Source organism: Callionymus lyra, chromosome 1 (assembly GCF_982586985.1).
Source record: "Callionymus lyra chromosome 1, fCalLyr1.hap1.1, whole genome shotgun sequence".
Lineage (NCBI taxonomy): Eukaryota > Metazoa > Chordata > Actinopteri > Syngnathiformes > Callionymidae > Callionymus > Callionymus lyra.
The window spans coordinates 8,043,575-8,057,510 of record NC_141818.1 but is presented as its reverse complement, the minus strand read 5'-3'; the positions used below and the strand labels follow the sequence as shown (position 1 = coordinate 8,057,510).

Genomic DNA, 13,936 nt, shown 5'->3' with positions numbered 1-13,936 from the left:
TGATGACGTCACTGGAGTGACGGCGATGACGTCGGCGACTGTCGGCGACTCATTTTTTTAAACGTATAGATTAATTAATTAATATGTCTGTTTAATATATTCTGACCACCCTGGTTCCATTTTTTTTAAATATGAAGTGGCTTCATCGAATTTTGGGTGAGAGAGGTAATAAATTATAAAATAAAAATAACAATGTCAATTTTCAACAGGAAATTCTCCTGTTCATGTATGATGTAAATGTTTGTTATATATTATATAAAATGCTATTACATACGATCGTTTGGAAAAACTATTTGTATTTACAGTGAACAATCCTATGTGTTTACTATTTACAATTGACTTATTTTATATTTATTTTTGCAGAGTTGCATCTTATCTATTGTATTTTTCCTATTATAAAATATAAATGTCACTCGATTTCATGGCTTTTATTAAAAACCAAAAACCACAACTTAAAAATGTTAATTTTTTTAATTAAAAAAATTAAATATAAATAAATTGCCGTTATAAAAACAACGACCTATTCTAGATAAATCACACTGGTGAACATATAATATTTATGTTTATTAATTGTTCTCCGGTCTTATCATATATATCCATAGAGAAAAATGTGTAAAAAAAACCAACGTATTCTTTAACAGCAGGTCAGTCAAGTCAGGGATCAGTAAAAAAAAGTGGAGCTCAGCATACAAACCTTAAGGCATTCTTCTTTATTCTTCACAAAAACACGGCTTAGAAAAACAAACAACATAAAGTACAGTCACATGGGTCGACGTCATAAATATAACCAAATATTTCGAGGTCTGTTCGTAAGTTGAAGCAGAACACGGTGTAAGCTAAAGCTGTGCGAAGACACCAACACTGCAGTCTGTCCTTCAGTAGTACTCATGTACATGATAGATAGATACACTTAATACTTCACGAGGCACTTCAATGCAGCTGCTCACTGCTGACACATTCAACCTAATACACTCATTAGACTGATATTAAAATATCAACAAAGAGCAAGTGTGCAATTGTTGGAAGTGATTTTTAATAAAATACTATTATTATTTGATGAAGTAATGAATAAATAAAAGTTTTTGTTCTATTTCAAATTGTTGTCTTCATTCAAAAATATATAAATTTTCTCTATAGTCACATGATTAGATTTAAACTGCACTAGAGAGAAGGTCCCAGTGTGATAATAGGACGTTTAAAATCTCTGCAACAATAATATGATTTATGTCTAGTTGTAAAATACAGCATTTGAACATATGGAAATAACTATAAGCATCATTATTGTTATTATGGGAAATGAGGGACAAAAGAAGCCACTAAAGGAGTGTTTGTTTAGGAGCTGAAACAGCAACACTGACATCATCGAAGAACATATAAACGGCAACAGAATCAAACAAACGGAGTGAGTACTGAGTAGCTGCAACACTGAGCTTCAAGTACATTTCACAACATGGTCTCTTGGTCGAGTCCAGACGCACAAGCATCTCCTTCCCTTTCTTCCTATTGTTCACAGAGATATCACCTGGTGTTAGAAAGAAGTACTGCACAATGTACTGGTGATTGTAAAAATACAAATGATTAAAGATTAAAGAAAATATTTTTTGGGGTAGCATAAAACATATATTTATATATATTTTAAAAGTTTAAATCAACTAACCATTTAACACTAAAGCGATACATGGATGTGAATTTGAATACATACATTTATTTAATTAATTAATTAATTAACTATGTCCATATTTATAGCGTGAATTTAAATTTAATGGAAACAAGATGATATTTAATGTTGCATGTGAACGACAATGTTCTGTTTAATTTTAATATCAATTAACTTTTAGCAACTTTAAACCGGATGAAAAAGAGAATTCTTTAATAAATTTTCCTTTTATAAAAATTTGCTGTTTCTAAACACCAGGGGGAGCTGTTGTGTAGAAGAGTCGAAAAGAGCTGATTTTTTTCCCCCCTCTGACCAGTCACTGTGCGATCTAAACTTCATCAGTAAAAGGGGGAATCAATACTTCCAAGAATCATTCTTAGAAGAAGCAATGGGGGGGGGGGGTGGATCAGTCGTTCTTAGGGCTGAAGCTGACCCCGGGCCAGTCGTATGTGTCCGGCAGGAAAGAGTCGTACTCTGTGTTCCACACCGTCGCACGGATGACGGCGTCCTTGTCCATCGGCTCAGGGTAACGGAACGCCATCCCGTTAGCGTAGACGAACTCCACCACCTGTGTGGACAACATGGAGGAGCCACCAATGTTTGAGACGGTAACTGGTTTGAGGTCTTTGAACGAACTTCATCAGTCGCCAACTAACATGTTTCTTACACTCACTCGTGAACAAAAGCATCCTTTACACTTAATACAACAACAAACCTGTTTTACACTGGTTTAAACACACTTGTTTGACTGACCTTGACAGCCATCTGCACAGAAACCTCTCTGATGTTGGACAGAGGCGGGTAGAGTCGTCCTTCGTCCAGTTCCGCGTCGGTCAGTTGCTCGGCCAGAGTCTGTGGTGAAGGTGAAATCAGATTTATGTATAGAAGCTCTTCGTTCAGACACGAGGAGCTCGTAGCAGTGGGATCACCGACCTTGGCGGCCTCCAGGAAAACCCTGTCGCTGATGTGTCGAACTCCACTGAGGATGACGGCCAGAGCCACACCTGCAGAGACGGAGCAGCAGGAAACCACAGTCGGAGTTGAAGTGAGAGTCATTTGTGACGTTAATAAACTATTGCAGCAGCAGTTACACCTGAGGCCAATATATTCGCTAACTCGCCACATTATATACTCCGACTCAGGGTCATGGTGACCCGAAAGGCCCGAAAACTAATGTGTTTGTGGTATTCCTTGTGTTGTCTCTGGGTCAAGGTGAACGACCTCCATCATTGTATATGTATTTATAGAAGCCACAGAGGTCATTTACTGTGACCCAGAGACAAAACAAGGGATACCTCAAACACTTTTTTTTGGCCTTCGGGTCACCTTGACCCTGAGATAACAAAAAAGGGTTAAAGATTGTAAAAATAAATCATAATAGAAACAAGGAATTAACATATAGGGGAAAGAAAAAAAAAGGAAAAATAAGTTGAAATATTAAAAAAATGAAAATAATTAAAATGGCAACTTTCAGAAGCATTTCTACACGACCAGCTAGAAGGTTTTACTTGTGAGGGCGCATTTGTAGAGCAGTACTTTACCAATGTCTGAGTTGTACACATTGTGCTGGTGTTATAAGTTACTAAAATCATAAAGGAGAGTAAAACGAGGAAATCCATGAAAGTTCAACTAATGTGAAAACACAACTCTCTTGACTCACTCACGTGTTTCAAATGTCTCCCCAAGATGCAGTAAGTCCCTCATCAGGACCATGTTTTGAACTTATTACTTTATAAAAGTTCTCCCTCGTCTGTAATCTCAGCGAACGAGAGACTACGAGAGTGAAGTCCATTATGACGTAATAATGGCTTCACCCCTCCTCCAGCCAACTGTAATCACACCCCACTTTGTTTATACAACGAGTCCCTTGGAGGTGGAGATATCCTGAATTGATGACGCAAGATGTCCAGAAAAATTAAGAGGTAATTAATGTAAATATTTCAATGAAAAGAGAGTTTTGTACGAACAGACACTGGTGATACAATAGAGTCCAACATCTACTTAAAACACACTTCAATCAACACATTAGTTGAACTTTAAAGCCAGAGAAACGTGCAAAAGTCTTGGCCTCACCTGGAAAGATGTAAGCATTGTTCCCTTGTCCAGGAGTGATGACCCGTCCGTCGGGCAGCGTGACCGGGTCGAACGGACTACCACTGGCGAAGAGACAGCGACCCTGTGACGGAGGGAAGACGGCGGTTTAAGAAAGGATCGTTTTTTCACGGATGAAAGCAGCTCAGCGCGTACATCAGTGAGCGTGTAGGCGTCCTCGGCTGTGCATTCGGCTTTGGTCGTGGGGTTACTGAGCGCGAAGATGATGGGTCGCTGGTTCAGATCCCCCATGGCTTTGATGACATCGTGGGTGAACAATCGTCCTGCTCCTGACACGCCTGGTCACGGAAGAAGGAGATAAAACACATTAGTAAATATGGTCAAAACACACATGATGTGTGTGGAAATGGTTTGATTCGATGAGCACCGATGATGGCTGTGGGTTTGATGGTGTTGACAGCGTCCAGGAAGCTCTGGACGTCGCCTGGACTGTCGTGAACAAAAGCCTCCTGGTTAGAGTCGGTTTCCTGCTCTCTTCCCTAAAATATAACAGGTTTATTCCAGTTAGTTTAAAATTCAGTTTATCATGTTCAATTCAACTGGACCGACCTTCACTAGAAGCCCAAACTTATCGAACATCCAAATGTGCGTCCTGGCCTCCTCCTGACTCATCCCGGTCTCCATCATCGCCATGACGATCAGGTTAGCGATGCCCAGAGCGGCCTGAATGGGGAAAAAGTTTTCACTCAAAGTCCACGACACAACGTCGCCACAGGGGGGCAGCAGCACCACAAACCTCTCCGGCTCCCAGGAAAAGCACCCGGTGTTCGGTGATGGGTTTGCCGATCGCTCTCTGGGCCGACAACAGACCCGCCAGAGCCACGGACGCCGTTCCTGCGACACAAAGGCATCTTTTAACGAACACGCTCCCGTGAACACTGACGTATGTCAATCATCATGTTTATTCAGATAATGTCAATCAAACACTAGGGACGGGAACCACTTATTGTGGCCCGACAAGATGGTTTCCTCAAAGTAGATGAATGTTAATTTTGTGATGAATAAATAAGTATAAATGAGATTAAAAAAACATAGATTATTGACAACTACAATTATACAGAGGCACCCAATAACAGTAAAACTGAGGCAGTTGTTTGGAAAGGTTTGAACAACAAATACGAAGATTAAATTAGTTTTAAATATGAAAAGAAAGTTTTATTTCCTGTTTAGTTAAGTTTGTTTGTCCCAAGACTCACACTTTTAGAATATTTGGGCCCCTTGTGTGATTGACACCTCTGAATTTGAACATCAGCAGTTATTAACGCAGTTTTAAAACTCCAAATAGTCATTCTTGTGGCCCGCAACCACTTTAAACTAGTATAGAATTTTGGTTTTACTCTAAGATACAAACTAGACGACAAATAATGCATGTTCATTTCAGTACCTGTGATATGATGTCGTTCAACAAGTCTTTAGTCAGTGGTGAAAGATTCATTTTGGATCCTGATTTTGTAGTTTTTTTTAAGCCTTTTGACGACAATACTTTTATGTTTGGACAGAGAAGCTAATGCTAAATTAGCCATTGACAGTTAAATAAGACACTGAACTCGTCTGTCTTGTTTCGAGTGTAAGAATTTGGCCCCTTGCTTGATGGGACTTTGACAAAGCACCTTGAATATCGTCGTTGAAGGTGCAGTACTTCTCCCTGTACTTCCTGAGGAAGCGGAAGGCGTTGTGATTCCCAAAGTCTTCGAACTGGATGAGCGTGTCTTGTCCATATTTGTCCACCACAGCCTCCATGAACTCGTCGATCAGGTCGTCGTAGGCCTGGGAGCGGTCTCGTCTCTGGTACAGGCCCATGTACAGCGGGTCCCTCAGGAGCGCCTGGTGCAGAAGGACCATTAACCCCCCCCCCTCTGAATAAAAGTGTCACCCCAGACCACTCGCTTCCTACCTCGTTATCAGTGCCGACGTCGATCACCACCGGCAGACATTTCTCGGGACGGATGCCGGCGCAGGCCGTGTACAGGCAGAGCTTCCCAACAGGGATGCCCATGCCGTAAACTCCCAGGTCCCCGAGTCCTAGAATCCGCTCTCCGTCAGTTACCACGACAGCCTGGGGAAGGGTCAAAGGGTGAAGCATTAGGAAAACCATAACAAAAAGAATATAAAATTATTAAAATCTGGGGTCTCAAACTTGCGCATGATATGCTGCTGCCTCCCTTTAATATTGTTTTGATTGTTTAAGCGCTTTGTGACCCTGGTCTGGAAAAGTGCTATACAAATAAAAATTACTTACTTACTTACTTTTTTGTTGAATTTTACGTTTTTTTTCAAATGTTATCATTTATATATCTTTGATAATATAATTTAAAATGAAGGGTTTTCTAAAATAGAAAAGAACAACAACATGAAAAATAAAATTATGTTTATTATTATAAATATAATAAAATTGGACTCTAAAATAACTTCAAAATCCATAAATCACAACAATACTTTGATACAACTCATTAAAAATAGAAAAAATATATATAAATTAGTATTTAATAAAATAATAAAATATGTATATATTAAAATAATATAATAAAAATACAAATCAAAATGGTTTCAATAAGAAAAAAAAAACTGCTGAAAAACCTTCCAGTCTCCACAAGACTATCCCACCCATAAAACAAAGTTTGTGATTAAACTTGTCATTTCCAGACTCACTGAAACATTGGTCTCGGGCCAGTTGTCCAGAATGGAGCGAACGTGTCCTTTGTCCTGGATGGAGATGAACAAGCCCCTGTGAGGGAGAGAGAGAAGGTGAGTATCGTGGATCTGTTCTGTAACATCTGAGGAAGATACTAACTTCGGTCTTCTGAAAATGTGTCCGTAGTGTGTGCAGGCGAGACCCACTGTGGGCGTGTAGACGATGGGCATCAGCTCCTCTATGTCCTCCATCAACACTCGATAAAACAGCCTCTCGTTTCGCTCCTGGATGCCCATCAAGTATATGTATCTGGTAAAAGGGGGAATTGGTGATGAATTAAACTAAGGAAAAAGTGACAAAGGTAAACTTACTTTTGTAAAGGGTCCGTCATCTTCTTCAGATTGTTTTGAAAACGCATGGCTTGAGTGTCCTGAGTTTCCACTTTCGGAGGTAAAAGACCATGTAAGCCCAAGATCTGACGCTCCTGTAACGTGAAGGCCATTCCCTGGAAGAGAAGACAAATGAGAGGTTTTGAAAAATGTAACGTTGTCACATCTAAACCTCATTCTAAGGGAATATTGGCTCTGGCTAGATGAGTGTCGGGCATTTGTTTTGGAGAATTCCCCGGTGATGATGCCGTGATGACTCCTGGAAAAATCCATTAACACTTGGAGTGGATCCAACAAAGGGGCAGACGCAGGATTCTGTGTCTATTTCTGGCAAAATGTTGCATTTATCACGACTATAATTCCTATAACATAATCAACAAAGTGTCTTTCTAGAGTACTTTTCAGCGACATTTATTATTTCACCCTTTTCTTGGAAAGCTAATCTTTATTTATATATAGTATAACGCTCAAAACAATTCCTTCACTACTTCAACTTAGATATTATTGTTACCACCTACTTGTGAAAAGTTAAAAAATGGTTTAATTAATTCTTAAAAATCAATTTTAGTTGAACGTTATGATCAAGACATATACAACAGGGTGACCTTTCGAACCCACACAATAGAGAGTGGGGGGGGGGGTGTAGTCTGAGGGACGAACCCCCATAAATAAACCAGTTTTACAATCAGAGAAAGGAGAGAAGCTGTTGTGGGAGGCTCTTTCAAGGAGCCAATAAAGTCCAGATAAAGCAGAAACTCCCTCTGGTCCAACATATGGAGATGGAACATCTGCTGTGGAGGGTGAAGGGTCTGTGTACGGGGGGCTCCCCTGGTCTATAAGCTGAGTCATGCTGACGACGCACTTTAATTCACTGAGCTCTGCATCCTGATTCCTCTTCTTCTTCCCGTTTTAAACGTAAACTTGCTGAGTTTAATGAACCATTTTAGACGTTAAAACCAGTTAAAAGATGAAGTGGTTGATGACAATAATTATTTATTTTTTGGACCAAAAGTGAGCTTTTTAGGTATTTGACTTACCTGGTCAAAGTTTAGGTAATTTTGACTATTGGAAAATATATTATTTATACTAGTTAATTAAGTTTAATTCATTAACTGACAGTATTAGCCAAACACTTCCATTAGCAAGAGAAACATTCGAAAGTCTGCTGAATATAACGAAATCGGGTTAAGAAAAAGTTAACAGAAGTCTAGGACTTAAACATTTTAGGTTAAGTTACACTAGTTAAACAAGTAGGTGGTGGAGTTTTGCACCGAGAGTTCATGCGTGGCGCGACAAACCGGAGCAACTTTAAGGTTGGATTTATATTTAGCACAACACATGTTGGTCCAGTCTAAAAAAAGGGCCAAACATGTGAAGTGACCGACCTGTGGCTTGAGACTGAATGACGTTGAGAAAGTTTTCAACAACATTACTCTAGTGTACTATAAAAGTATTGAGGAAGTGAAGGTGTTACTGTATTTGCAATATAACTGTACATATAGTTGAATAAGCAAGGGTTTGTATCAGTTTATTTTCTGTCCATGACTAACAATTATCATGTCATTACCATTCAATTATGTGCTTCAAATTCTTTGGTAATAAAATGTTTTTTTCTTGCAGGTCACACCATAAACTGTGGGTTAAATAAAACATGAACGCTGCATCTATACTGGTGAGCCGAGGAGTTCCTGTGCTTTAACTAGATTAACTTATTTTTGAAGCATAAACAATTCAGAAAGTGGTGAATAAATATGAATTCATGCATTGAATCATTACACTAATCCCTTCACAAAATGAACATTTACATATAAATTGTATAATAAACCAATAAATAAAGGTTTAACTGTAGATTCATAGATAATAAAACAGTCACTAATAAGGGGAACAGTCTCTAGTCTAGATTTAGGTTGTTCTTATTATTTAAACCTATTTAGTGATTACAGATTTAGAAATACTAAGGCATTGTTAATAAGAAAAAATAAAACTTTATACACTATTTATTATAACAATTAAATTGTTTCTTATTTAAAATAGTGCTGGAAATGTAGTTTATTATAGGATGATTTTAATCTCACAAAGGTGGATTTTTATCAAGTTGGTATTTTGGTTCATAATCATCGTTGTAAATAATATATTTTAGGACTTAACAAAGTATTGCTTGATCCGATTGTAAAACAATACGTGTAAACTCTTGTGATGCAGTTTATGCAACAATGAAAACAATCACACACTTGGATTACAGTTTTTGTTTTTGGAATCTTTCTTGTCTGTCGTTCAGGAGAAATCTGCTCTACTGTTATTAGTTTAAACAAATTGGTTTTACTCAAAACAGTTTTGTATCACAATCAACATCATGAACATGCTTAAAACATTCACAACTCAAGCGTAAACTCTCTGGAAACACATTTTTCCCCCACAATAAAACCTCTTTAAAATAAATCATTGGCGACTTCAACCTTTGAAGAATGTCATGGCTTCCCTGTCTCATACATTTTGACACGGCTGCAGGCTATTATTACCTCGGAGTATAAACAGACATATTATCACCTGCAGCAGATAACACAGTTTGTTGCCATAGAGAAGAATGTTTTAAATTGAATTAACTTTATTAATACATGCCATAAAGAGCATCTTATTGAGAGAAACTGTCAAAAACGGTGATCACTCGTTCATCGCTGCATAAACAATAAGGACTTACTTTGTTGGTGCGAGGGTTCAGCATGAGGGGTTTCCCCTTCTCTTTGGTGTGAGCCCACCTGCAGGCGGAGACACAAGGCCTCAGAGAAAGTGTTGTCCTCAACCTGGACAACATGGCGGACGCACGGTTCTCTCGGTGCTGAAGTGGAACTGGAAAGGGGAAAAAAAAAGAAAGACAAGAAGGAAAGATTAGGAAAGACAAACTGTTACTTTCCTGTTTGGTAGATTTAGAGGGATAACGAACGAGTCTGGGAAAGAGAGAACATTATCATGGAAGGGTGTGAGAAACAAAAATTGATACATATAATTATGGCCATTTTTTTGACTATACGTATAAATATTCAACAGCACTGTATTGGTACTTGTTATTATTATGGTTTATATTCAATAAAGTATGTATAGAATAATACAATAGTCATTTTTATGTACAATCAACATGAAAATATTAACGTTGTTTGATTCCTTTTATGTTGCAATTAAACTTAAACATTCCGTCCTTGGCAGCTAAGGGGACTAGGAAACTATGACTGAGGACAAGGGGATACAGCAGACTCCAGCAGCTTTTAAAGATGATGTTTGGACATATTTTGGTTTCAAAATAAAGTATGGTAGTTACAACATCATCAAGAGTCATGTGGTCTGTAAATTCTGCCACACCAGAGTCAAGTACTCAGCAGTACTCAGCAGTACTCAGCAGTACTACACATGTATCCTTGTTACTAAAGCATCACAATATATTGCATATCGCAATGTATCGTATCGTTTCCACTGTATTAAGATACGTATAGTATCACCTGATACTTGCCAATACACACCCATAGAGCACGGACAAGGTAGGAATTTTAAATCTAGGGTAAAAGGTCAATATGTATTTGACATTAAAGGTAAAATACAGGTTCAAGTATAGCCCAATATAGACAATGGACAATATTGAAAAGTAGTGCTAGTAGTGCTAGTAGTGCTAGTAGTGCTAGTAGTGTTAGTAGTGTTAGACTAGAAATAATAATAATAATAATAGAAAAATTATAAAGAGTATACTATGCAAAAAAAACGTAACACACTGGTATAAACTGAGTACATCATCAGAAACGCAACAATGCTTTTGAACGACACGAGTCACGTAGAATCTTGATTGAAGGATTAACAACGACATCAGTCACAAATCCCACGAAGATCCAAGTAAATTGGTGCACGACTTAAAAAAAAACGAAGCTGTGAGAGATTGTTGTAATCCTCTACAGGATGAACTCGCACATGATTAGACACAATGACGGAACGTTACATAACATTCACCCATTTACTCTACGTATTTGTCTGCTCAGCTCAATATTGACCGACAAGACAGAAACACAATTGTAGACGACACACCATGCATGTGATCCGTCTCTGCCGGGTAACATGCATGTATTGTCTACTCAAGGAGAAGGCAGCGGTAAATTAGACAACATTTTTTTATTTGTTTTTAGACACAATTTGTCAGGAGGGTAAACAAGGTTTAAGTTCAGATTTCAACAATAAGCTCCTTAACCAACATACGCCTGTCTATATGATCATCTTTTGTTTTTAAATACACGTTTGAAAATCCTATTATTCTTAATTATTTATAATCATTTCCATAAATAGGACTAGTCAAAGAAACAGTTGTGAGCCTGTTATAAATTAAACCTCTGAGCTGATCAATGAACCTCTTAAATAAACGTTTTCTTATATCTTTCCGTGAGGTCAATGTTCTGTAATTTCACTTGATAAGATAAGCAAGTGACAGAAAATCAAACTCAGGCTCAGATAGTCATTGAAGATGCATTTGGAAGGAGAGGAAAATCGGGGAAATGAAGACAAGCACAAATAAACTGTAAATATAATTTGCTAGTGTTTATTTTCGTAGTGATGAATGGATGATGATAATGTAAGTAAGTAAGTAAGTAATATTTATATAGAACTTTTCCAGACCAAGGTCACAAAGCGCTTAAAACAATCAAAACAATACTCAATAAAATATATATGTAAAAGATCAAGATAACACTGAGAACAACACAGTCAACTTTTGTACAAAACCAGATTGAATCATGTATAATCTACTCAAATGTGAAATGTTAATCTGGCTCTTGGCTGAGAGGAAATGATTTAGACAAATAATAGCTTTATTGACCCAACTGGATGTAACGCAATAAAAAAAAGTTGTAACCAGGAAATGACTCAAAAGTTAACCGAGTAAATGTATTACTCAACATCCTATTCTACTGGCACCATTTGAAATAAAATATACTCTTTACTGTAAGAGTCGAAGCTGCAACCGCTTCAGTGTTTTGATAGTCCTACTATTGTGATGTTTAAATAAATAAATAAATACATTTATAAGAAATTTTCAAAAGTAAATAACATAAAAGCTTACTTATCACTGTTCACTTTTTAAGACTTTAAAACAATTAATTTAGGACACTTTAACGCCAACTAAGGGCCATATTTTTAGATTCATGCATGATATACATTTCAATACTTTTTAAGGATCTGCAGGAAACCCTTGTATCATAAACAAGAATACAGAAGATAATGGTATTGATAATGGCCTTACTCTTGTTACTATCTTTTACATTTATTAAAACACTTGTCACATACAGGATACGTCTTATTGGTAAATCAACATTAATCAAATAATAATTTAAGAGAAACTGTCGATTTATCAAAATAACTTGCACTGTAACCGTTTTTAGATGTAGTTATCATGGTCAGTCAATTCAATAACATAGTAATATTTTCATGTCTTTTTATATACGTTTCAAATGTGTCCTATTGCGTCATGTATTACCAGAAAACAACGGTCAATAATGACGTCACAGTGTCATCCTGGTCTCACACATGATGGTGAAGAAGATCCAGTAATAAGTTGCTGCATCACAGTCATCACAGCAGTCACATGGTTCCATTCTGCAGTGGTTTTCTAAGCTTTCTCAGTAAACTCTTAACGTTTTCAATGATACACTCAATAATAAATCAAAAATATCAACATTAAAGCAGTGCTTTTAGACAGCTAGTAAGTTAGCTTAGCAATTTACGACAAGTGCATTTGTTAACAGGTAGTAAAACTGAATATTACTGTTTATATATGTAGATATATGTAAATATAATAATAAATACGTCACTGACAACACAAATGAATAGAATAGTGAGAGGAATGAATGACAAGATAAAGATGCGCCGCTAACAGGAAGTTCTTCAATGACATTCACAAGGATGAAGAAAACGTGTTTTTATTTACCTGCTCAGGTCTGGAAGGTTCCGGGTCAGCGAGGTGGTCTTTGGTTAGATCCAGGAGAGCTATTTTAAAAACACATTTCTCAGCTTCTCTCCGGCTTCAGCTCTGACTCTGACTCTCCTTCACCGAGGACTCACGAGTGGACGCCGCTCAGCCAATCACAGGCCGGGGTTTCCTTTCGTCTACCGTAAAATATGTAATACGCAAAATGTCGCAGCCGTAGTGACAGCGCAGTTCACTTTTACTAGAATCAAACTCAGACAGACTGAAAATAAGATGCAGATAAAGAAGGAATAAAACGGATTTATATTCCTACTATATATCGAAAATGTACCTTGAAGCGATCGTGGTGATTTCAGTCAGTCAAGGTTTTGAATGTTTTAATTTGTTTGACCTTTATAAAAGTCATAATAAATCACGTGTAACTAATAAGCATCGGATTTAAGAAAAAAAATAATAATAATAATAATAATAATCTCTATTTATATAGCGCCTTTCTAGACCAGGGTCACAATAGCATTTATAACTACAAATGTGTGTTTTTTGAGTGGTAGAGGTCTAACAAAAGAAAGTTGCGGGTTTGAGTCCATCTTCAGGCAACTGAATGTTTTTCTTTTTCTTATGTATTACCTTTATTTAACCAGATAAAAAATACTCTTTGAGATCAAGCGCGACCTGTTTAAGAAAGACAGCCGCACCCATCATAGGTAACCACATTAAGGAAGACAACAACTACAAAACAAAACACTGGAATACAAGAGAGAAACTAGACAAACATAAAGTGCAGGAGTCACAGTAAGAATTTAAAAAACATAGGCTTTGTTCAGTGAATTTAACTTTGTCTGACTTTTAAGATGGAGCTGAAATCTCCCAGTGAAAAAAAAAGTAGTAAAAGCAGTTTTAGTTCAGTGTGGAGAGTTTTCTAAGAAGAAGGGAAACTGAAAGGCATTTTTTTCTGCTGATTTAGCAACTTTTTTTATCAACGTTTGCAAAAGATAAAGCAAATATTTCTCAAATTTTTGAAATTGTGAAACCAAAACCATGAATCATAAATCTAAATTTAGACGTTCAATTCATATTACAATTTTAAATCCATTTTTTAATATATATATATATATTCAAATGTTAAATCTAAATGGTTTTGGTCTCACATTTCTTAACTGTTCTTAATTTTTGACAGACAGACATAAGAACAA

The 13,936-nt window shown here is 37.0% G+C and overlaps 1 protein-coding gene across 1 annotated transcript; it reads right to left on the bottom strand.

The window, feature by feature from the left end:
* Positions 1-695: 695 nt before the first annotated feature.
* Positions 696-12,871, bottom strand: me2 (malic enzyme 2, NAD(+)-dependent, mitochondrial). The gene is made up of 15 exons (XM_087791441.1): positions 12,744-12,871; positions 9,489-9,637; positions 6,773-6,906; positions 6,561-6,710; positions 6,419-6,494; positions 5,664-5,825; positions 5,380-5,593; positions 4,506-4,603; positions 4,319-4,432; positions 4,137-4,248; positions 3,905-4,047; positions 3,731-3,833; positions 2,591-2,661; positions 2,411-2,509; positions 696-2,225 (listed from the first exon to the last, which is right to left on the bottom strand). The coding sequence occupies exons 2-15, from the start codon at positions 9,600-9,602 to the stop codon at positions 2,064-2,066; spliced, it is 1,752 nt and encodes a 583-aa protein (XP_087647567.1). The 5' UTR covers positions 9,603-9,637; positions 12,744-12,871; the 3' UTR covers positions 696-2,063.
* Between the last annotated feature and the right edge of the window lie 1,065 nt (positions 12,872-13,936).